Source organism: Ovis canadensis, chromosome 6 (genome assembly GCF_042477335.2).
Source record: "Ovis canadensis isolate MfBH-ARS-UI-01 breed Bighorn chromosome 6, ARS-UI_OviCan_v2, whole genome shotgun sequence".
Lineage (NCBI taxonomy): Eukaryota > Metazoa > Chordata > Mammalia > Artiodactyla > Bovidae > Ovis > Ovis canadensis.
This window is the reverse complement of record NC_091250.1, coordinates 132,730,198-132,754,203: the sequence shown is the minus strand read 5'-3', so window position 1 is coordinate 132,754,203 and position 24,006 is coordinate 132,730,198. Positions and strand designations below refer to the sequence as shown.

The 24,006-nt window shown below is 59.8% G+C and overlaps 1 protein-coding gene across 2 annotated transcripts in view; it reads left to right on the top strand.

Moving 5' to 3' along the window:
• The first annotated feature begins 134 nt into the window (after nt 1-134).
• Nucleotides 135-24,006, top strand: part of CFAP99 (cilia and flagella associated protein 99) — a 42,222-nt gene continuing 18,350 nt past the window's right edge. Inside the window, exons 1-11 of one of the 2 annotated variants that reach the window (XM_069594897.1) lie at nt 135-357; nt 6,200-6,326; nt 14,410-14,554; nt 15,580-15,674; nt 17,737-17,849; nt 18,871-19,048; nt 20,218-20,298; nt 20,445-20,519; nt 21,297-21,368; nt 21,562-21,653; nt 22,251-22,455. In XM_069594897.1, the coding sequence (XP_069450998.1) occupies nt 323-357; nt 6,200-6,326; nt 14,410-14,554; nt 15,580-15,674; nt 17,737-17,849; nt 18,871-19,048; nt 20,218-20,298; nt 20,445-20,519; nt 21,297-21,368; nt 21,562-21,653; nt 22,251-22,455 (1,218 nt within the window). In that variant the 5' untranslated portion in view covers nt 135-322. Of the gene's footprint in view, nt 358-6,199; nt 6,327-12,412; nt 13,353-14,081; nt 14,555-15,579; nt 15,675-17,736; nt 17,850-18,870; nt 19,049-20,217; nt 20,299-20,444; nt 20,520-21,296; nt 21,369-21,561; nt 21,654-22,250; nt 22,456-24,006 lie in introns of those variants that run through there. The other variant, XM_069594898.1, reaches the window with a different exon arrangement.

Below are 24,006 nucleotides of genomic sequence, written 5' to 3'. Positions count from 1 at the left end.
CCCTCGCCGGCGACCCGGCGCGCCCTGCGGCGCCGAGAACTACAAGTCCCGATGGGCATTGCGAGGAGGCGGGGCCCTTGAATGGGGCGATCTCTGCCGCGCTGTGTATTCTGGGGGTTGTAGTCTTCCCGCCCACGGCCCCGAAGCGTGCAGTGGTTGCTAGGTGACGAAGGTCCAACTGCATCCCAGCAGCGCTCCTGCCCAAGGGGTTGCAGAGAGGTCCAGGAGGAGCACAAGTGCAGGCGGCGGGACTCACTGCTGTTCCCGAGCCCCCTCGCGTCCGCCGACCCTGGCAACCGCTGTGCGGCGGTCGGTGGCGAAAATGGGAGGTTCCGAAGCACCGGCGGGGCCTAACAGGTACGCGGAGTAGGGCAGCATGAAAGTGAGGCAAAGCGCGTCCGCTCAGCACCGGCACCTCCCACCTGCACTTCCCTAGATCTGCAGGCTAGTTCTTTCTTGCTTCCCGTCTTGCTTTCGCTAACTTCCTCTTCTTCCCAACTCCCTGATTGAAGTTAACAGTGCTTTCTTTTTTTAAATCATCTCAAGAGATACTTTTTAAGAAGATATTCTCCCGTATTCACTACTTCCCCCAAACGTGCCCTAATTTGCATCCATAAAAACAATCAAAAAAAAATCTGAGAACCTGTTAAGAGCTAGTGTCGCTTAGCCACTCAGTCATGTCTGACTCTTTGTGACCCCACGGACTGTAGCCCGCCAAGCTCCTCTGTCCTTGGGATTATCCAGGCAAGGATACTGGAGGGGGTTGTCATTTCCTCGTCCCGGTGCTCTTCCCTAGGGATCGAACCCGAGTCTCCTGCATTGGCAGGTAGATTCTTTACCATGAGCCACCAGGGAAGCCCAATAGTTAGGATTAGGTTCAGCTTTATGCAAAACGTCATAGTGACCCAGACAAGGTAATTAATGTTTCCCAAAAATAGGCCCATGGGGAGGAAATCATGGGAGATATGACACCCTCAAAAGTTATCAGGGAGATCTGGGGTCCTCTAACTTGCTCTTCTGCCATCTTTGCATGTTTCCTCATTGTCCAGAATTGCTTCCTAAGTTCCTGCCATCACCTCCTGAGTCCAGGCAGCAAGATGGAAAAGAGAGGAAGTGTATGCCCATCTCTTACAAGGAGACTTTCTGGAAGTCTCCAAGATGCTTCCGCTTCTTGCCATACCCAGATGCCAGGAAGGCTAAGAAATGTCCTCTTTCAGTTAGGTAACAATGGACCCAACTAAAAATCAGAGTTTTGTACTCAGGGAAGAAGGAATAGAGAAGACTGAAAAGCAACCAACAAAACCTGCCACATGGGTCTGTACTTTAAACAAAGCCATCTGAGCATGACTTAGCAGAAATCCTTAGGAGACTGGCTTTAATCAGAATTTAAAGGCAGGAAAAGAATATATTTCAATTAGCACACATTTGGGATCTATGTCAATTAAGCCACTCTAGTGACTGAGAGTGTTGAACCAGTGTGTGTCTGATGGGATTATGGAATTTGAATCTCCTTGTGTAATCTCATTTCTGCCTGTAAAGGATTTGATAGAAATCTTTGAGACCAAGAGAAAAGACTTGGTCCAGCCCACCTTTAAAGTTCCCTGAGAAATGAGACAGTCACGGCCTGATTACTGGAGTTAAAATCAATATTAAAAAAAAACAATAAGCTTGGGAATTAAATGTCACTTACCCACATGTATGGTTTTACACCATTAAAATAAAGCTGAGGTGCTAAAAGCACGCATTGGAATTGGATGAACTTCAAAACCTATTTCCTACCCAAAGTTGTGACTATTTTGACTAAGATTCTAGGCTAATTTCAGTTGGAATGCAGAATGCAAGTGCCTCTTCCAGTGTCCACCTTTACAGGCAGCCCTCTGTGGCAGGTGTGGGGTGCCCATTCCCCACCCCAGGACCCTCTTCTCTGTATCCTCCACCCTGCCCCTCCCTTCACTGCTTCCATCCAGGTCTCTCTGGATGGGGAGGCCTTGGATGGCTCTCTTGCTCCTCCTTGACGTGTATCATCACCTCAGGTCATCCTGTTTTCAGAATGTTCCAGCTCCAGGACAGTAGGAGAGGGGAGGGGAGGAAAGCCCTCCTGCCCAGGTGCCGTTAAACACACACACACGCATATACATATACATACGCATACCCATACATGTATACACCCACACACATACACACCCACACACATACATATACATATATACATACACATGCACCCATACACCACACACACACACACACATACATATACATACACATGCACCCACATACCACACACATACACACCCACACACATACACACCCACACACACACATATATGCATATACATACACATGCACCCACACACCACACACACATACACACACATATATACATACACATGCACCCACACACATACATACCCACACCCACACACACACACACATATACATACACATGCACCCACACACCACACACATACACACCCACACACACCCACACACATACACACCCACACACATACATATATACATATACATACACATGCACCCACACACCACACACATACACACCCACACACACCCACACACATACACACCCACACACACACATATATACATATACATACACATGCACCCACACACCACACACACACACACACACACACATACATATACATATATACATACACATGCACCCACACACCACACACATACATACACACATACACACCCACACACACACATATATACATATACATACACATGCACCCACACACCACACACACATACACACCCACACACATACACACCCACACACATACACACCCACACACATACACACCCACACACATACATATACATATATACATACACATGCACCCACCCACACACCCACACACACATACATATATACATACACATGCACCCACACACCACACACACATACACACCCACACACATACATATACATATATACATACACATGCACCCACACACATACATACCCACACACACACACACACATATACATACACATGCACCCACACACCACACACACACACATACCCACACACATACACACCCACACACATACATGTACATATATACATACACATGCACACACACACTTACACACACACCCATACATACATAGACACACACATCCACGCACACGCACACATCCGCACGTGCTCTCTCTGTGCCCACATCAGGCACAGCAGGGATCCCTTTACCCAGTCCCTCCAGGCTGAGCGTGTCCCAGGGCAGCACCCCAATGTGACCGCAGTGCGGGAAAAGGAGAAAAACTGATGCTTGACATTGCTTTCATAAACACAGACTTTCTGCCCAGGTTCAGGACTTCCCTGTGAGCCCTGGAGGTGACTGTTATTTCTCTCATTGTGTTGACATGGTGCCATGCAGTTCCGGGGTCTGGTGGAGTGTGTGGTCAAGGACTTTAGACCCCAGCCTGGGCCTCAGTGGGTCCCACAGGCAGGAAACGCTCCTCGGGGATGAAGAGGCTGACCCTCCTCCCCGAGCCCAGGTGGCTCTCTTCCACGGTAACCTGCCTCATGAGTGCCACTGAGGCATCTATTACTGTCCAATTGAATGAGACAGTAGAGCTGAGCTCTGTTGAATTCTAGAACCTGTGGAAGCCGAGGCTTAAAAAGCTCGTGGTCTTTGAGCAGGTCTGTCTCTGGATCACAACTCTTGTTGTGATTGAAACAGCAGATTGAAACCCAAGAACCGTTTAGCACGGTCGATCCTTGCACACATCTTCACCACGGGTGGCGATATGTGAATGGGGTGCTGAGGGGTGCCTAGGAGCTCACCAGGGAGAGAAGAAAGTTCAAGTTTCTGGAGAGATATGTGATGGGGCTTCTGAGCCAGTGAGAAGCCCAAGCGGGCAGGGCCAGGGCGAGGACGGAAAAGAGTCCGGGGACTGTGACCCCAGGCTAAGCAGAGGGGCACGCTGAGGAGGCTCTGCCGGGTCCCGGGGGTGCTAGTGATGGCTGGGGTGGAAGGAGACTCCGCGGACCGGAGGCTGCCCCTCCCAGACCTCCCGCCCCCTGCCCCGAGGCGGTGACGGGTCCTGGTGTTCCGGCAGCTTAGGAGCATTTGGCTGCAAGGACCGGTGTGGAGACAGGGGCTCCTGGGCAGCCCCCGAGCCTTTGTGGGTCATGGCCTTTGCTCACGTGGCTGGCCCTGGCTGCGGTAGACCAGTCTCTGGATCCACCGACCCTCCTGAGACGTGGTCTCCAGGTCGGGCGGGCCCTCCCCTGGGCCCAGGGCTGCAGGCCAGTTCCAGCATGTTTCCAAGGCCCACAAGGCCTTTCCTCCAGCCCCATTTGGGACAGGCCCCAGCCAGCTTCTGTGTCCATGCACAGCGGGGGCCAGGCCTCAAAGCGGGCCCCAGGAGCCGAAGGGCCCAGTCAGGCCTCCATGTGGGGTGGTACAGGGCCCAGGTGTGCAGACCCCCAGCAGCTCGGCGCTGCTCTCCCTCTCCTGGTGAGGGTAGGGGTCAAAGCGTCCGAAAAACTGCTCAGGGAGGGGGCCCTTAGCCTGCCCCCTGCTCTCACCTTCCTGGAAAAGTCTCTGGCTTTCCAGTGCCATGCCTGCCCCTTTCTGGGCACACTCCCCGGGCTGGGGGGCAGGGCCTCTCTGTCCATCTCCCATGGGTACCGGGGAGTTAGCTGCTGGCACCACCAGGACCCGTTCCTGCCTCCGGAGCCATCATTCTTTGGGGCTGGAGAGGGGTTCCCTGGGGCCTGGTGCCCAGAGTTACTGTCGGGGGACCTGGGGCTGCCCTCACCCGGCCCTGTCCCTCCCTTCACCACCTGCCTCCAGGGCCCCCGTCCGGCAATGCTGGGACACTCTCTTGTACTGCGTCTCTCCTGTCTCTCAGAAACCCCTGTCAGCCGGAATGCACAGCGGGTCTCTTTTCTCCGTGGTTTCTTTCCCCGCTTTTGACGTCATCTTGCCCTTCTGCTCTCTGCTCTCTTCTCCGCTCTGCCTTCGCCTCTCCTATTTACGTCTCCCGCTCTGCTATCACACTTTAATTTCCAAGAACTCTCTTCTCCTCATTTGCTTTGTGAACACTGCACCTCTCCCTCTCCGAGCCGGCATAGCTGTTTGTTTCTGGGTTATTCCCACTGTTCTCGAACGTCGTTTTTGGCGGGCTTCTGTTTCCGTGTTTGGCGTCTGGTGACACTTGGCCTTCGCTGTCTTCAAAGTGATGGTGGGGGGTCTCACCCAGAGGGCCGTGACTGACTGGGGCTGGCCTCTCACTGGGGAACCCCGGTGTTTCTCTGCTCGGTCTCCAACCTGCGGGACCTAGGGCTGCGGGCTGCTCTCGGGAGCCGGTCCAGCTTAGTGGAGGGAGGAGCAGCCTTGCTGATAGCTGGTGCCTGGGAAGCCAGCTGCGTGGTGACCCAGAAGCTGCTCAGTCAGCATGGAGCCACGGGGGGTGAGATGGGAGCTCCTGGGGGTTGGCCACCCTGCTCTGAGGGCAATGTGGCGTCACCTATTAGAGCCAGGTCCTGGGGGCCCATCCCACCCCAGGCAGCTTCTCCAGGGTCTGCCAGGGCTCTGAGCGAGCCGGTCTGCTGGAGCTGCTGCGTTTCTGGAATGTTCAGGCCTGGCATCTTACCTGGGTGTTGGTTGTCATTGTTGTTCAGTAGCCCAGTCACGTCCGACTCTTTGCAACCCCGTGGACGGCAGCACGCCGGGCCTCCCTGTCCCCCACCATCTCAGCACCAGCCAGGGTGCTGGTTACCTCACCTTTAAAGTGGAGACCTGAGGATTCTTCTTGCCCCAGACTTTTGTGACGAGGTGCCCCCCTCCTCTGAGCAGGACTGCTGAGTCACCCGTCACCACGCCCCAGCTGGGCTGAGGGACACTCGGGTGGACTCAGGGGCCTCCATGCTGGCCGGGCCTCCCTCAGGGGTCATCCTGGGACCCTCCGTGGGCAGAGAAGGCTGCAGGGGCTGTGGGGGAGCGGGAGCCGGAGGCGGGCTCCCCGAGGCCTGCAGGGACGCTGTCTAGGAGGTGGGCCTGGGCTTATGCCCGCCGGGGTCCCCACTTTGGTCCGGCATTCCTCGCCACACGAGGCTCCCTGGTGGACCCTTGGTGGGCTCGGTGAGGGCCCGTCACCGCCTGCCAGGCCAGTGGCCCAGGGCGCATGGAGGGCGTGACCTGTCCGGTTTGCTCCTAGGGTCCCGCCCGGGAAGATGGCCCACTATGGGAAGTGCATTGAAGTAGCGATGAAGCACCTGGACCGATTTCAGCCTCAGAAGGACAGTCCCGAGCAGTTCCTGGAGGCCGCGGCCGCCTCCCTGCAGGTAGGCTCCACATGGGGCTTCGAGGCTCGGGGGGGCCATGGCGGGAGCTTTTCAGTCTCATCCCGTCCTTCACATGGAGAGACCTGAGGCAAGATTCCCAGAGGGCCAAATGCTGCTGCCGCGACCCAGCAATGTAACCCAGGAGTCTGCAGGGTGGGCCGTCCTCCCTGAAGGTGGATGTGTGCCTGCCTCACAGGCGTCTCCCCCGCCCACCCTGCCGGGGGGCATCTTCCCACCCAGGGCAGCGCTGAGTGGCAGGCAGCGCGACCACACCAAAAGGAGCTCCTGGGCTCTTGTCCCCAAGCCCTGGAGGTCCCTGTCCTGCGGCACGCCCCTTGACACACGTGCAGAGGGACCCTGGGCTGAGCTCTCTCTGAACTCTCTCTGGGCTGAACTCCCTCTGGCACCTCGGAGGCCGCCCTGTGACCTGACCCCGCGTCTGTTGGTCTGTCCATCAAGGGCAAGTGCCCAGGAACAGGGCCAGGCGATGATGCAGGTGCCACCTTCAGGACTTCCGGGCATGGGCCCCATGGACGGGGCGTCAGAGGAGGCCACGTGCTCCCAAAGAAGGGCTCTAGGGGGACACTCAGCCTGCTGCGCCCCCCCCCGTCAGCTTTTAAGCACCAGCTGCAGCCCTCCCCAGCTTAGCAAGGGCCGCACACACCCGCAGTGGGGTGGCCTCTGCCGTGCCCCGGGGCTGCCCACAGACCCACCTTCCCCTCCACCTTCATCAGCCCCCTTATGGTGCCGCCGCTGGAAAACCTGGGGTGGGGAGGGCCCTGGAGGTGCCCACAGAGGCTGGAGGAGGCCTGGACACCGAAGCCTGTCTCTCAAGGGAAACCTCAGGACCACTGCTCCCCGGGTGGCTCAGAAAAGGGTGTCTCTGCCAGCTAGAGCCCTGTTGTCCACAAGGACTGGGGCATGGGGTGCGCCCCGCTCTCCGCACCTCTGCTCCCCTCCTCTCCCTCAAACTCTCCCCCAAAACCTAAAGCGTTTGGAGGAAAGGATGAAAACAGCCAAGGTCAGGCCCGTCCGCGGTCCCTCTCCTTGCTGGTCGAAGCTGGCCTCGAAGCCGTGTCCCTGGAGCCAGCTGCCCCTCTGGCTGCTCCCTCGGCCTGTCCTGCCTCCCTCCCCTCACCCACAGCTACTGAAGACAAGAAAGGCCTCTTTACTGCAGTCCCAGCACCGCCCACATTTCCAGCAAGACCCCTGGGTATCCTGACCCACTGCAAGCCCTGCAGGGCCTTCCTCACTGCTCAGCGGACCCAACAAAGTTAATGCCTTTCTTTCTCCAGAATCATTTCAGAATCATTACTGAAAGTTGAGTATGTCACAACAAATAACCCTGGGATGGGACTTCCCTGGCAGTCCAGTGGTTAGGATCCATGCTTCCACTGCACGGGGCACGGATTCAATCCCTGGGTCGGGAAGACCCCCTGGAGAAGGGAACGGCTACCCATTCCAGCATTCTTGCCTGGAGAATCCCACGGATAGAGGAGCCTGGCGTGCTACAGTCTGTGGGTCGCAAAGAGTCGGACGCCACCGAGTGAGTAACACTTTCACAATGGCTTAGGAAATGACCCCTGGTTGTCCCCCGGCGGGCTCTGGCATGACGGCAGTACGTGTGCAAGTCCACCCCGAGGGAGGCACCAGGCCCACTCCACCCTAGCCCAGCAGCCCCCGAAGTCTTCCACAGGTGCAGGCACTCAGGCTGGACCAAGAGGCAGCTTCTTCTCCAGGTCACGGGTCTTCTCACACCTTTTCAGGGAGCCATCCTGGGCCCAGTGCAGGGGGCACTGGAGTCTGACCCAGTTTGGAGAGCAAGCCTTTATTTCCAGCTGGGTCAGGACACTGCCCTGGTTCAACCTTTGCGACCCCGTGGACTGTAGCCCACCATTCTCCTCCATCCATGGGATTCTCCAGGCAAGAATACTGGAGTGGGTTGCCATGTCCTTCTCCAGGGGATCTTCCCAAGCCAGGGATCAAACCCACATCTCCCACACTGCAGGCAGACTCTTTACCATCTGAGCCTCCAGGGAATCCGTGTGAGAGTGACCTTATTCGGAGACCCCGTTCTTTGCAGATACTCATCATGTCAGGACCGGGAAAGGTGGTTAGTGGAGTGGGGCAGAGTGTGGGGTCTCTCCCTCTGTAGACAGAAGCCTGGGGATCCTTCCCCTGACACACTCGGAGCAGCCCCCCAGCCCACAGTCCCGATGGCATTCCTGCACAGAGAACATATGTCAGTGGGAGAAGATTCGGTCTCAGATCTGAAAGGGATCCATCTGCCATCGAGAGAAAGTTCTCCGGCAGCACCACCGCACCACCGCACCACCGCCCGAGGCGGGGCTGAGGCGTGGGGAGCAGCCTCTCCGGATGCCGGCCTCCGGAGTGGGGGAAGGGCCCTGGGGGGCGTGAGTTCTGAGCAGCGAAATGAAAGGGCCGGCAGGAGAGGGGCCTCATCAGACAGCCTGGGGTGGGGAAAGGCCAGTCCCCCAGCCTGGGGGAAAGCGAGGGGGATGGGAAGAGGCTTGTGCAAGAGGCTGGGGGAAGGCAGGGGCGGGCGGAGCCTGGAAACACAGCCCTGGTCCGGGCGGGGAAAGAGGTGTGGTGCGGGGGAGCCAGCCCCAGGGAGCCTTGGTTCACTTTCTGGTCCACAGTGTGAGAGGAGACCTGGGCTTGGGACAGGGTTTTTGTTTTAATGGATATCTTAAAAAATACCCAATGTACTTTGGATCAAAGATCCCAAACCCAAACACTCAATATGGTATGCAGTTTGGGTATCCCTAGGGTGAGACCAGTGACCTCCATCTGGAGAGACTGTCCAGGCCTGTCTCACATAGGTAATATAATAGATCTGAAAACATTTTAGTTTAAACTATAACCTTTACATGTGAAAGCTGTCAATAAATGTATATAATTTTTAAAGTCTTTTGCAAGAGGGTAATACATTAAACACAGTCCTGCCCTCCTCTTTTCCCACTTAGCAAGGGGTCGCGGGGATCACTCCCTGTTCTTGTCGTGAAGCCATGAGCATCCTTTTCGCTGACTGTGCCAGAACCATTATAACCATGCCCTGTGGGTGGGATCATTGTTGTTTCCAGTCTGTTACTGTTCCTAACCACCCTGTCCCTCTGCACCTGGGCAGCCACACCCAGAGTCAAGTTCTAGAAAACACTCGCGAGAGAGTGCTGACCCTTGTTACTTCAAGAGATCTTGCCAACTGACCTGACACAGAGACCTCCTTACTGACACTCTCTGCTTGTGTGATGCGCTCACAAACGGAACAGGTGGGGACAGGCAGTCGGTGTAGTTACAATCAGCATTTCTCCTGTTATATTTTCACGAGTATTTCTTGTTCTGGCCTTCCTGCTCAGACTCGTGTCTATAAGGAAATGGTGTTGGGCAGCAGCAACCGCAAGAAAGCTGTCAGAGGTGTCTTTGCTCACGTGAGAAGCATTTGGCGGACGGGCGGCCCAGGGTGGCTACCAGCACCGCTGTGGCACCGTTAGGACCTCACTCTCCTTTGTCTCTGCTCATCCATCCGCAGAATGTGCCCCTTGTCCTGTAATCACAAAGTGGTTGCCTTGCTCCAGCATTGCACCCAGGTCCCAGAGAGGAGAGAAGGGCAAACAGTGAAAGGCAGGTGCCAGCTGAATCTGCTTGATGCTCAAGGAAGTTTCTTGGAGGCCACACCTAGCAATTTGCCATCAGGTCTCATTGGAGCCACGAGCCACATCAGCAAGGGGCTGGGAGAAGTCGAGACAGTTTACTCCTGTCCAGCAGGAAGGAGGGGAGAAGCGCTTGTGTGTGCGTCTGGCAGCCTTGGTTCCTTCGCCCCCTCTTCTAACCAACTTATGTCTTTGTGTCACCGATGAGCGGGAGCCCCTGGGTCTTGGTGACATGAGTTACAAACCCTGGGTTGTGGTACAATCAGCATCCGGGTCCCCTCCTGGCCCCGGAGCCCGCTGCAGCTCTGCACCGACCCTGGGGCTCCGACCATGAACCCGAGCACCCGCTATCAGAGGTGCTGCCGGACGTGTCGAGCCAGAGGCAGGCTTGTGGGTCTCTGTTCCCCCTGCCTGCAGGGCCCCTGCCTGCCCAGATCCCCAGACCCAGGAGCCCTGAACTGGACCAAGGCCCTAGACTGTACCCGGAGCTCAGAGGCCCCTTAGGGGCGGGTAGCCCTCTGGCCTCAGTGACCAAGGCTGGCCCAGAGTTAGGGGTGTCTGACTCCAGGACTGAGGGCTCCTCTGGAGGGTCTGGACCTCGCCCTGCCTGCTGCACTGGCCTGGCCAGGAGGACCAGTCTAGGGCTCAGCATCCTTCATGTCACCTGTGTGGACCTCAGCCTCCTCTCCACCACCCCCCCTGCTCGACCTTGCAGGGGTGAGGGCCTGGCATGCGGGCCAGATGGTCCTGCGCTGCCTGGCTCCTCGCCTGCTGGGCCCCCACCCCCGACCCCCACCCTCGGCCCAGCGCAGCCCTGCCTCCTCCCCGGGGCGGACAGCCGAGGGCCTGTAGCCGCAGGCTCCAGGCTCTGTCTGACGTATTATACACGCTCAGGGCCCCAAATCCAGGCGTGTGAGGGGAGGCAGAGTGGAGTTCCGCGGTCTAAGCCAGGAGGCCTCAGCGCAGGGAGCGCTGACTCAGGGCGTCCCTCGAGCGAGCCCTGCTGACTCACCGCTCCGGGCTTCCCTTGACAAAGGCGGGGAGTTAGAGGAGGGTGCCTGGCACTGGCTGGGGCTCGTGCCCTCTGTGTGGGCACGGCCAGCGGGTCAGGGAAGCCTGAGAGGGAATAGGAGGCAGGGTCCAGGGTCCTGGCTCCTGAGGCCGGGGCTGACCTGGGCGAGGCCGCCCCTCCCCTCCTGGTTGTGCTGCGAGGGGGTAGCCCCGCCCTGTGCCCACCTGCCCGCGGCCCCCCACGGAGGCAGGGCGGCCCACCCTCTCCCTCGGGAGCCGGGAGGGCCATGGGTGACCCTGGGGGGTGGCTGAGGTGCCTCCCGGGTCGGATGGCCTCTGAGCCAAGGCCTGATGGGCGTGGGGAGCAAGCGTGCAGGGCAGGGCCCTGCAGGCGGAGGGGACAGCCGGTCTGGAGGCGAGGTCCCTCTGATTGGAGGGTCGCCAGCGCCGGGGGGGGGGGGGGGGGGGGGGGGTGCAGCCGCGTGGGCGGGGACTCATGGAGGCGGGGCAGCGGAAGGACGTTTTCCCTAGAGGGTTCCAGCAAGCACGGGGGCAATCCGCCTTTCCTTTACAAAGACTTGCTGGGCGGCCGCTGAGGAGTGCCCGAAGGAGGTGACGGGACGCTGGGGAGAGCGTCGCGGGGAAATAGGGCGTAGTGCTTCCTGAGACGGGAGTGGGCCCTCCCACCCGCAGTCAAAATCTGCTTGCGTCAGTCTTGACGGTCACCCAGTGGCGAGTGCAGAAAACCGAGAAGTCGCGGAGGAGCCTGTGAGCGGAGGTCGGAGGTCCGGGGAGGGTGTTGTTGCCCCATCAGCTGGGGGCTCTAGGCACCGGAGGGGCGGCAGAGTCAGTGTCGGGAGCGCCCTGCCAAGGCAGGAGGGGGACGTCCCCCCACTGCCGCCCATCACTGCTGCCAGCCGAACCTGACTCCACCCAGGACCCCTGGACCCCAGGCGGGGCGGCTGGAGAGGGCCGCTCTCAGGCCTCCAGCCCCCGGGGTGCGGAGGCCGAGAGGGAGTAAGAACAAACACCCTACTCACACGCGTGGGGGCTGGGGCTCCCGGGAGTCCAAGTTCATCTCGGACCCCTGGATGGGCTCATTACTCAGGTGTTCTTAGCATAAAAACAAGGGAGGAAATCACAGAGGAAAAGGCAGATTTGACCTCAAAACAAAGCAAAAGTTATATGATCCATATGTCAAAAAAAAATACTTTGCACAAAATTAAAAGGCAAACTACAAGCTTATAGCAAATAGCTGTCACACGTAATGGACATGTTGATTCCCTCAATCTATAGAGGATTGGGAAAAATAATATCCCAATAGAAAAAGTTAGCCAAGAATATAAACTGATAATTCACAGAAGGGAAATACAAGTATATGTCCAGTAAACGTATGAAAATCTCATTGACAATAAAACTTCAGGACGTCCTGGTGGCATAGTAAGAGTCCTCCTGCTAACGCAGGTGACATCGTCTGACCCTTGGTCCAGGAAAATCCCACATGCCAAGGGACAGCTAAGCCTGACCTCTAGAGCCCTCGGGCCGCAACCTGAAGCCCAGGTGCCCCAGAGCCCATGCTCTGCAGCGACAGAAGCTGCCGCGACAAAACGTCTGCCCCGCAGTGAAGAGAAGCCCCGGCTCGCCGTAAGGAGGGAAAGCCTGGGCAAAGCGGCCCAGCACCGCCCAAGAAGCGCTTTTCTTTTTTTTTTAGATAAAATATTGTCCAAAAGTGGGGAAGTGGAGGGGAGTGATGTTGCTAACAAGAGTTTATGATTATTTTGATGTGTTTTACATCTCTTGAGAGCCCCCTTGAACAGCAAGGAGATCCAACCAGTCCATCCTAAAGGAAATCTGTCCTGACTGGAAGGACTGATGCCGAAGCTGAAGCTCCAATACTTTGGCCACCTGATGCGAAGAACTGACTCACTAGACAAGACCCTGATGCTGGGAAAGATTAAAGGCAGGCGGGGAGAAAAGGGGACTACAGAGGATGAGATGGTTGAACGGCATCACCGACTCGATGGGCATGAGTTTGAGCAAGCTCCGGAAGCTGGTGATGGACAGGGAGGCCTGTTGTGCTGCAGTCCATTGGGTCGCAAAGAGTTGGACACAACCGAGCGACTGAACTGAACTGAACTGAACATCTGCTGGGGTCCTAGTCTACATTTTCAGGTTTACGCGGCATTAAGTACTTTGCCATCTCACTGTAAGTCTTCCAGGAGCATCATGGTAGTCGCAGCATCCCACTCGCCCACAGCATGGAAAGCTTGTATCTGACTCCCTGCGTTGACATTCAGGCTGTTAACATTTTCGCCGCTGCACGTGCCGTTGCCCTGAGCATCTCGTATGTGGATGTTTCCTGCCTTTTGTCTGGTTTCCTTAGAGTCCCAGAAGTGTGGTTCCTGGGTTAAAGTGTGTGGGAAATACAAGACCCTTGAAACATATTTCCAAATTGCTTTCAGGAAAGACACCCCAGCCCCGTCCCCACGACCCAGGCTCACTGCTGTGTCGGCAACAGTGAGTGCTAAGTCGCTTCAGTCGTGTCTGATTCTTTTGCGATCCCATGGGCTGCAGGCCACCAGGCTTCTCTGTCCCTGGGATTCTCCAGGCAAGAATATGGGAGCGGGTTGCCGTTGCCTCCTCCAGGGGATCTTCCCGACCCAGGGAATGTACTGGCGTCCCTTACGCCTCCGGCGTTTGCGGGTGTGTTCTTCACCACTGCTCCGCCTGGCAAGCCCTGCTGGCTACCACAGATATTCTTTTTTTCTTATTGTCGAAACTTAGTTTTTTGAATACACAAACCAGGACACACACAGGTCACAAAACCCCACGTGTTTCAGAGTAAACGGAGAAGAGTCAGTCTCCGCTGACACTGATTCCCTCTGCCAGAGATTTTCCTCGCTTGGTTTTTGTGTTTGTTTGATTTGGGGGGGGGGGTAATTTTGAAAAACTTCATAGGAGCTTGACACGTGACATAAAATTCACCATCTTAGCCATTCTTAGGTGTATGATGCATACAATTCAGTGGTATTAAGTGTGTTCATGTGTGAATATCACCACCGTCTGTCTCCAGAACCTTCTCACCTTGGCAAACGGCAACTCTGCATCAAATGACAGCTTCCACCCTCTCTCCCTCCTTCCATCACCCCCCACACACCTTTCTACTTCCGGTCCTGGGAATCTGACTCCTCACACGAGTGGGATCACACAGGGCTTTTCCTTTGAGGTCGTGTTCCATGTTTGTCTCTGTCTCTGCTCCCCTCATGGTCTCTGTCCTGCGACCAACTCCTGGGGGAGGACCTGCGGGCTCAGAGGGTTGGCCAGGGTGCTCCCCACTGTAGGGCTCCGGGGCCCCCACGTCTGGAGGCGGCTGCCCCCTCCCCCGGCTGTTTCTCCTCCAGACGCTGAGCCCCCAGAAGCAGGCGTTCATCATGGAGATCCTGTCTGGGTGCCTGGAGTACCACAAGCTGCTGACCATCGTGGTGGATGCCTTCTACGTGCGGGACGGCCGGCTCTGCCCACGGGCCGACTACAGCCTCTTTGAGGGTAGGTGCGGGCCAGACCCCCGCAGACCCTCGATAGCAACCGAGACCCTCCCCCAGCAGGCCTCCGAGGTCCTCAGCCTCCCTTCCCTCCCTGGACCCTCCTGGTGCTGGAGCATGGGCGGCCAGGGGGCTGTGTTTCCCTTCTCACCGACGTGGAGACACTCCGGGCGTGCTGACCGCCAGGCCCCAGGAGGCAGGCCTCGGCAGGCCTCAGAGGGAGGGCGGGCCTGGCTGGGAGAGGTGGCCCTGGAGGCCAGTCTGGTGACAGGACGGGCCTTCATCATCAGCTGAGCTCCTGGCCCCTCGGCCTGAGGACAACGTGCAGAGACAGCGTTCTGGCTGTGCTCTGGACGCTCCCAGAGGGGATTCAGTAGTAGGAGGTGTTTGGGGACTTCCCGGGCAGCTGCCAGTGAAGGGGGCCGTGGGTTCGATCCCTGGTCAGGGAGCTAAGCCCCCACGTGTGCAGTGCTGCCTTCGTGGGGTGTGGTGGCAGCGTGGGCAGAGGGCCAGTGTCTGAGCGGGGAAGGTGGCCTCGCCCCTGGGCCTCGATGGCCCTGCCTGGGAGGGAGGGGCCGGGACTGCAGGGAGCTCAGAGACAGACGTGGGGCGAGCCCGATGCCCCGATGCCGGGGCCAGAGCTGGGCTGCTGGCCCCCCGCTCCCTAGTCCAGCAGCTTCCAGTCTCAGAATTCACAACCTGAAATGCAAGATGGTTTCACTTTTACCCCAGAAGTTTTGGAATTTCTAGAAATGTATCCAGTAAGCTACCACAACCTGCGCGTGCTTGAAGCCCTGGAACCATTCCCCGCCCCCCGCCCCCGTCGCGTGTGCTGCTGTATCAGGCTGCCATTTTCGCGGGCCTGATGGAGCGGGCGCCTCTGACCACACGGCCCGAGGGAGGCGGGCGCCCTTGGCTCTGGGCTGAGGCCCCGGGCGCCTGTCCCGGGATCCAACGCCCGGGCGGGCCCCAGCGTCCTGCCCCCACGCCCTCGCCCTGCCCCCACGCCCACGTCCTGTCTCGCCCCAGTGCTCTGCTACTTGGCCACGTTCCAGCTGGAGGAGCTTGGCTTTCAGGTCTTCCGCGATGTTGTGCAGGCCCAGCCCACCCACAAGGCGTGCAAGGTGAGCCCCCGCCGCCCCCCGGCCCCACGTAGGCCCCAGCCCCTACCCCTCCTTGCTGCAAATGCGCCCTTTTCAGCCTTGGGCAATCTGGTTTCTGCTCTTCATGGTCCGGCGTGTGGTCGCTGCTGGATGTGAGCTGTTAGTCGAGACAAAGTGTCCTTGCCCGTTCATAGTCTGGGCCTCTGGAATCTCCTGAGCCCCAGGCAGCCTCTCCTCCCTGCAGGAGGGGCTGTGCGGCCTTGGGGGCCGGGAGGGGGCACAGTCTGGAGCAGGTCCTGAGGGGTGGCAGCCTCTGGGAGGGCGCCTGCAGGAGCCCACCCCCTGCAGCCCCCAGGCCGTTTCTGTGGCTGCCTGTTCACTCGGGTGGAAAGCTCGGGGTGCCTGGGGCCTCAGGGCCAGCAGGACTGTGAATGGGCCTGAGGCCCACTGCCCTCTGCCAGCCACTCCCACGGGCTTTTGCTGTGGCCCCAGCTTCCTCTGCGAGCAGCTCTTGGTCCACCCTCACCGGGACTGGGTGAGGTCACTCCTACAGGCACTCAGCCCACAGTTGAGGAAACTGAGGCACAGAGAGGTTCGGTAACTAACTTGACATAACACAGCAACTGTGCGGGAGAGCCGGCTCTTGGGCCAGGCTTTCAACCGCTGGTTGGTTCCTCCCTACTTGGCTTGGGTGTGGGAGAGCAGCCCCCAGGCCAGGATAATGACTCCCCTGAGAAGAGAGGGACAGCTGAGGCCCCAGGAGTGCTTTGGGGCCCCTCTGGAGGGAAGCGCTGAAGGGGGAGGGGTGCGGGAGGGGAGCCAGGAGCCGGGACACTCCTGGGACCACCGCCCAGAGATCTGCCCCGCCCCCCACCCCCGGCAGGGGACCGGGCAGCACGTTTAGCCACTCATTTTCCTGTCCACGTAAACGTAAGCAGTTCGCAGTGCGTGGATGTTGCATAGTCAGCGTGAGGGCTTCATTTCGTGACAGCATTTTCTGAGCGCTATTCAGAGACAACTCCCCCTCGCCCCGGGGCCAGCTTCCCGGCTGGAGCGGCTGGAGCGCCTGCACTTGGTTCACACTCCGCTGTCAGAGTCTTGAAATTCTTAATGATTGTTGAGCAAAAGGCCCACGTGTGAGTCAGCCTGCCCCGGGTCCCGCAGCTGCGGAGCCGACCCTGCACCAGCTTCAGCCTCCCGGCCGGTCCCCACAGCCAGCACACCCTCTCCAATGCGGCTTCCCCATCTGCGGGCGGACGGGGAGCGGTGTGTCCCCGGATGGGGGTCAACAGACGCCCTGCGCTAAGAGGAGGGGCCTGGGGGTGGAGTGGTGGGCCCCGGGAGCAGTGGTCTGGGAGGGGGAATTGCAGAGACCCCATGCCCCAACCACAGGAACTTGACTGCCTCTGTCATCAGCAAGTGGGAACAGGAACTAGGAGATGGAGCTAACACCGGGAGGGGGTAGGCGAGGAGCTGAGACAGCCTCCGTGGTGCCCAGGGGGTAGACAGAGACCTGGCGGGTTGGGGTGCGGGGGAGCAGGGGCCAGGCTGCTGAGTGGGAAGCTGTGGAAGGCTCTAGAAGGACCTCTGGCAGCCGCTCCCTGAGGAAGGGCATGGAGGCCTGAGCGGAAGGAGGAAGGGCGGACGCGCCTGTGGGGGCGGTGGGCCCCCAGAGGAGGCAGCAGCAGGCAACCAGGGGCCCTTCTGCTGCCCCCTGCCCACCGCCACCCCCTTGGGCATCAGGGCTGTGGGCCTGCCCAGCCCCCAGCCAACCAGGGCCGGTGAGGAGGATGGGGTGAGGGCGTCCGTACAGACCCAGGGGGTACAGGGGTTGAAGCCCGGGGCCCATGGCCGGCAGGGACCCCGCTGGCAAACACAGGGGCCCAGGTGAATGACAGGCAGCTCCGCCGGGGCCCACAAGAGGGGGCAGGCCGGGGGGCAGGACCCCTGCCTGCAGCTGGCAGAGGTGTCCTGGGGTGCGCCAGCCGCAGCGCCCCGCAGCACTGACTCCCCGCTGGGGGCGCCCCCGGGGGCTTCTCTCTCACCCAGGGGGCCTGGCCCCCGCGGCCCCCTCTTCCCTCAGTTCCTCAGGTTCCTCTTCAACCCCTTGAACCTTGGCTCGTGGATCAAGGACGAGTGGAGCCTCATCTATGAGACCTCCCACGTGAAGGAGAACTGGATCGACCCCTTGATGAGGTGGGCAGCGCTGGAATTCTCACCTCGCGGACAGCCAGCTCATGGCCGGGGTCGGGGGGGGTCTGCATCTCTTCCCCAGCTGCCCCTGGAGCGCTGCTCCTGGGCCCGTCATCCCAAAGCTGTCCCCACCGCCTTCCACAACCTCCCTCAACAGGCTCGGGCCGATGCCGGCTGGGCTGGCGCAGGCCAGGCCCCGCGGGTGGAAGGACCTCCAGTGGGCCTGCCAGAGCCAGCACGCAGCTGCGCCCCCCGCAGCCAGCCCCCTCTGCCAGGGTTGGGGGAGCCACCTTGTCTTCCTGGGGACAGGCCGACAGGCGGTTCTGGCAGCGGCAGAGCCCTCGGGTGCCCACTGGGTACAGGAGGCCCCCGACCATGTGGAGGAGGAGGCCCAGCCCTGAGCAACGGGGTGCCCCCGGAGCCGGCACTTTACCCGGGGGAGGGCCTCGCTCCCGCCTGGCTGGACTCACTGCCTGCCCGGGGGGCTGCTCCCAGCTGCCCAGGCCTGCCCCGCCCAGCACCCCATGTGCAGCCTTCCCCCCCACCGGTCTGTGAGCAGCCCCCTTCCTCACCATCCCCCCCACCCCCCGTCATGAGACCCCAGCCCTGCTGGCCCTCAGACATGCCCTTCCTCCTCCTGGTGACCTTGGACCTCAGGCTGGGGCAGGAAAGAGTCACACCAAGCAGTCTGCCCGGGAGGCATCATCCACTGGCTACGTGGGCAATGGCCGGCGGTGCCCCACTGGCATGAGAAGGCATGGGGGGCGGAGCCCAAACCTCAGGGGCAGCCCAGCAGGGCCCTTCCAGAACCTCTGGTCCGGGGCACCCCCACCTCGAGACTCCCTCCTCCTCGCCCCCTCCCACGGCCTCCTCTCCACCCATCAGGGCGGTGCAGCTCCAGGGAGCCTGCTTTTGACTTGCCCGCTTGCTGCCCGCTCATAGCCTCCTCCCCTGTGCCGAGGGGCTGTCCCCTCACTGACCTGCACAGGCAGCCGTACCAAGCTGCTCCCACTTTGCCTTTGAGGTGGCAGCCGGAAATCCAGGAGCTGATCAACCAGCTGCAGGGGGAGCTGACCAGCCAGCTCTCTCCTCCAAAGAGCAAGGCCAAGGTCACAGAGCCCAAGGAGCTCAGCCTGACCACCCCCAGGCCCCGTGCCATCCCTGTGCCTGAGCTGGTCCCCCAGGTGGCCGAGACCAGACCAGTAAGTGGAGTCGGTCTCCATGGGCCCGGCCTGTGCAGGCAGGGAGCATGGGCCGTGTGGGCCAGGGCGGAGCTGGGTTCTTCCAGGGCTGAGGGTGCATGGGCCAGACCAGGAACATTCGACACCCCTACCACCCCATCTCACCCAGAGAGGGAAGCCTGGCTGACCCAGAGCCTGCCCAGGGGAGTGGGCGCCCAGGGAGTGAGGTCTGGTCAGTAGGCGTGGAGTGAATCTGGTGGCCGCAGGGTGCAGGCCTGTCTTACTTGGCACTCAGAGCCCTCTTAACCCTGTTGCTATGCACCTCTCCCTCCCCACAGAGTACACGCGCATGTGCGTGTGCGTGTTTGTGTGTGCGCATGTGTGTGTGCGCGCTGGTGCAGGCTTTCCCCACCTCGGGGTCTCTGCCTGTCTATCCCATCTGCCTAGACCCTTTATCGCTGCCTCCCGCTCCCCTGCGTTGTTGACGTCTCTCAGTCAAGATGCTTCTTATTACAAGGAAAAAGAGCTCAGTCTGGCCTAGACGATAGAGGACTAGTTGACTCTCATGGCTGAGTTAGGATCGGCTTCAGGCATTGTTTGATAAGGGTGCTAGAGCTGCTTCTTCGTGACTCTCTTTCCCCTAGTCCCCTCTGAGGGTCAGCTTGATCTCTGGGCTGACTTCCCTCATAGTAGCCAAACATCCAGGCCTCATGCCCACAGCTCACTGTCCAGGGCACGAGAGGAGACACCTAGGGCCGAGAATCCTGTGACAGTATGGTTAGACCGGCTGGGGTCGCATGTCTGCCCTTGACCTGGTGACCGTGACCGGCAGTGCAGTGTTCTGACCAGTCTTGGGCTCTGCCCTGAGTGCCTGTGGTGGACTCAGCTTCCCAGAACCAGTCGCATCCCCCAGCAGAACTACGGAGTCCGTGAAGGGTGAAGGGATGGTGCAGGGTGCTCTCAGGGTCCCAGTCCAGTCCCACCACCTGTCTGGTCTCCTTACAGTCTCTTCCCTGAGAGGCCTTCCATGGACCCCCCCGCCTCTATCAGCTCTCTCAATTTCCTTTTCATTGACCCAGATCCTTTTCTTCATGACACCAATTAGTTTTTACGGTTTTTATTGGTCTTTTAGTTTTCATAGTGTGGCTTGTCACCTCGGGTCTCCCTTCCACTGCCCCCCCCCCCACCAGGTCCCCAGGAGCACCTACGAGCCGCCCAAGGAGCAGCGGCTCTTGGAGATGACCAAGAGATACAACCGCTGGAAGGCTGAGGTGGGCAGGCTGCACAGGAGACCCCTGTGGGGGTGCCGGGGGGCGGGGAGGGGAGGGGAGGGGCGGGGCGGCAAGCCGGCCTGTGCGTGAGTGGCTGGGGGACCACGTGGCAGCCGGCGGGGCTGTAGCCGTCTGTCCCTGCGCAGGAGCTGCTGCTGCAGGCCAACATCGAGGAGCTGCGGTGCGCGGTACCCAGGAGTCGAGGGGAGCCCCAGCTGCAGGTGACGCCCGCCCCCCACGCCCTGGGCGGGGCTCCACAGACAGGCCCCTCCCTGGCCCACAGAGGGGGACGGCCCCGAGCCGCCGGGCCATGTGCGGTCCAGGACAGCAGGGGCAGCCTCGCACTCTCCGGCTGTTTCCAGGTTTTCCCACGCTGCGCATTTAACGTTTCTGTGAGAAAAAACCCCCAAGATGCATTTGTCAATAAAGAAAGTCAGGGAGCTGGGCCAGGAGGCCCCGCACTGGGTGGCTCCGTGCTGGGTGGACACTGAGCGGCACTCCCTTGGGAGAGGCTGGCCTGTCCCCCACCACCCCACACCGTCGACCCGCTTGGGTGGCAGCAGATAGACCAGAGGTGAACCTCCCACGGGCAGTGGGGGCAGGCCAGGGGAGAGGGCACCCCATCCGGGAGCAGCATGCCTGGGTGTGACAGCTGAGTGCTTGTGGGTGGGGGTGCCTCTCACCAGCTGCTGTCCCATGGACCACCGTGCCAACCCTGAGGGGGTCAGCAGAGCCGAAGGCTGGGCAGGGAGCAGCCGGCCCCGTCCTGGGGCAGCCCCGGGGCAGCGGGGAGAGGGCCCCTGAGCCTGCAGGCTGCAGCGCCGGGGCTGGGAACCGTGGTCCCTGGCCCCAAACCCTCCCTACCCACCCAGGAGGCTGCAGGGCCCTGCCCAGGGACCCTGCACGGGGCAAGCTGGGCAGAGGGGAGTGGGCCACGCCTCCCCGGGGTGCATTTGGGGGCACCCGTGGGCACAGGTGCCAAGCCTGGACTCCTGCAGGACTCTAAGAAGAAGCCACGGCTTCGGCTCCCGCCTCGTATCCTCAAGGCCCAGAAACTGACCTTCTACACGGTGAGTGGGAATCCTGGGGCCTCTCCCCATGCGTCCGCCTCCGGGCCTGTCCCACTGAGGACATCCCAGCCCTTTCGGCCTAGGGTAGCGCCAGGCAGGGGGCGGGTGTGGACGGCAGAGGGGCAGGGGGCGCTGGCTGCTCCGAGGCCGCCCCCCCACCCCCATCATAGCCCGCCCCCACCCTCTCCCGCAGCCTAATGACAACGCCCCGGTCAAGCTCAATACGGCTGCCATCCTGCGCGAAGGGGCCCTGTACCAGCGGCAGGTGGAGAAGGCGCTGCAGAGGTGGGCACGGGAGGGCCTCGGGCATCCCTTGTGGGGCCCGGGGGGGAGGGACACAGTCCCACGCGAACAGCCCCAGGGGCTCAAGAAGGCCAGCGCCAGGGTCATGGCCGCAGCCGAGGAAGGTCATCTCCACTCGGGGAGGAGATGGACAGGTGAGGAGGAGGAGGCTCAGGGAAACCCGGCCACCCCACACCTCCCTGAGGGGCCACTTCCTCCCGGGAACCCTCTCCGGTGCCCCCTCCCCTAGACCACTCCGGCTGCAGGCCCTGCTCTCATCCGGAGAGCTGGGCTGTGGGGGGAGCTTGGGTGTCTGACCGGCTGGATGAGAAGATGGACAGAAGGACAGACGGGTGGGCGGGGGGTGGGGGGGTGGAGGACAGACAGGCGGCTGAAGGGATGAGGAGGGAGACGCGGCCGGAGGGTGGGTGCACACGCTGGACCAGGGCGGGTGGGCTGGGGTCGTCGGCGGGCGGCCTGGGGCCAGGTGTCCGGTGCAGAGCGGCCACGCCCGTGAAGGCAATGCGCCCCGACGGGGACCCTGGGCTCCGGGCAGGCCTCTCAGGAGCCGCCAGCACGCCCGCCGCCCCGTCTCCCCAGGGTGGACCGGCTCGTGGACGGGGCTGGGGACTTCTCCGAGTTCCTCGAGTGGCAGAGGCGGATGCAGGCGAAGGATCGGGAGGAGCAGCTGGCCGCGGGCGAGGTCCGGCGGCTGCGGGGGAAGCTGAGCCACGAGGAGGCGGCGCTGGCGCGGCAGCAGGTGGCGCGGGAGAAGAGGCGGACGGCGGAGCTGAAGAAGGAGGAGGTGACCAGGGGTGGGGGGCGGCCCGGGCTGCTCCCGCAGTTGCTGACCCGGCCGTTTCCTCCTAAACCCACAGAGCTGGGCTGGGTCCTCTGGCCCTGCGGGGCCCGGGCCGGGGCAGGGGGCGGTAGTGGAGGGGCCTCAGTGGGCCAACTGGCCAGCACTTCGGGTCCAGGCTGCCCCCTGCCCCTACTAGCAGGGTCGGTTGGTCCCCGCACCTACACGTGAGGGGAGACTGGAGGACTGAGGGACTTATGCAGACGTGTTTGCATGAGACACAAGAGGGTAATGGGTCGCCCACGTTTCCAGTTAGGATGCTCTGGACATCGCAGGAGACATGGCCTGGCTGGGGGTGCCTTGCCGGTGTCCCGTCCAGAGGGCCTGGCGGGAGCCTGGACGAGGCGGGAGCCTGCAGGGCCCAGGGACGCACAGGAGCCCACCCCGTCAGATGTGCCTCTAAGGGTCTGAGTCGGTGGCTACGCCTCAGGTTCACGTGTATCGCTCCTCCTGCAAGACGCATTTGTCTCTGTTCTTCACACTGTTGTTCAGTTCCACAGTCGTGTGCAACTCTTTGTGACCCCATGGACTGCAGCACGTCAGGCCTCCCTGTGCTTCACTGTCTCCCAGAATTTGCTCCAACTCATGTCCATCGGATTGGTGATGCCATCCATCCATCTCATCCTCTGTCGTCCCCTTCTCCACTTGCCTTCGATCTTTCCCAGTATCAGGGTCTTTTCCAGTGAGTTGGCTCTTCTCATCAGGTGGCCAAAGGATTGGAGCTTTAGCTTCAGCATCAGTCCTTCCAATGAATATTCAGGACTGATTTCCTTTAGGATGGACTGGTTGGATCTCCTTGCAGTCCAAGGGACTCTTGAGTCTTCTCCAACACCACAGTTCAAAAGCAACAATTCTTCGGCATTCAGCTTTCTTTATGGTCCAACTTCCACATCCATACATGACTACTGAAAAAACCATAGCTTTGACTAGACGGACCTTTGTCGACAAAGTAATGTCTTTGCTTTTTAATATGCTATCTAGATTTGTCATAGTTTTTCTTCCAAGGAGCAAGTGTCTTAATTTCATGGCTGCAGTCACCATCTGTAGGGATTTTGGAGGCCCCCAAAATAAAGTCTCTCACTGTTTCCACTGTTCCCCCATCTATTTGCCATGAAGTGATGAGACTGGATGCCATGATCTTAGTTTTCTAAATGTTGAGCTTTAAGCCAACTTTTTCAGTGTCCTCTTTCACTTTCATCAAGAGGCTCTTTAGTTCTTCACTTTCTGCCATAAGGGTGGTGTCATCTGCATATCTGAGGTTATTTATATTTCTCCCAGCAATCTTGATTCCAGCTTGTGCTTCCTCCAGCCCAGCATTTCTCATGTTGTACTCTGCATGTAAGTTAAATACGCAGGGACACAATATATAGCCTTGACTTACTCCTTTCCCAATTTTGAAATGTCTGTTGTTCCATGTCCAGCTCTAACTGTTTCTTCTTGACCTGCATGCAAATTTCTCAGGAGGTGAGGTGGTCTAGTATTCCCATCTCTTCAAGA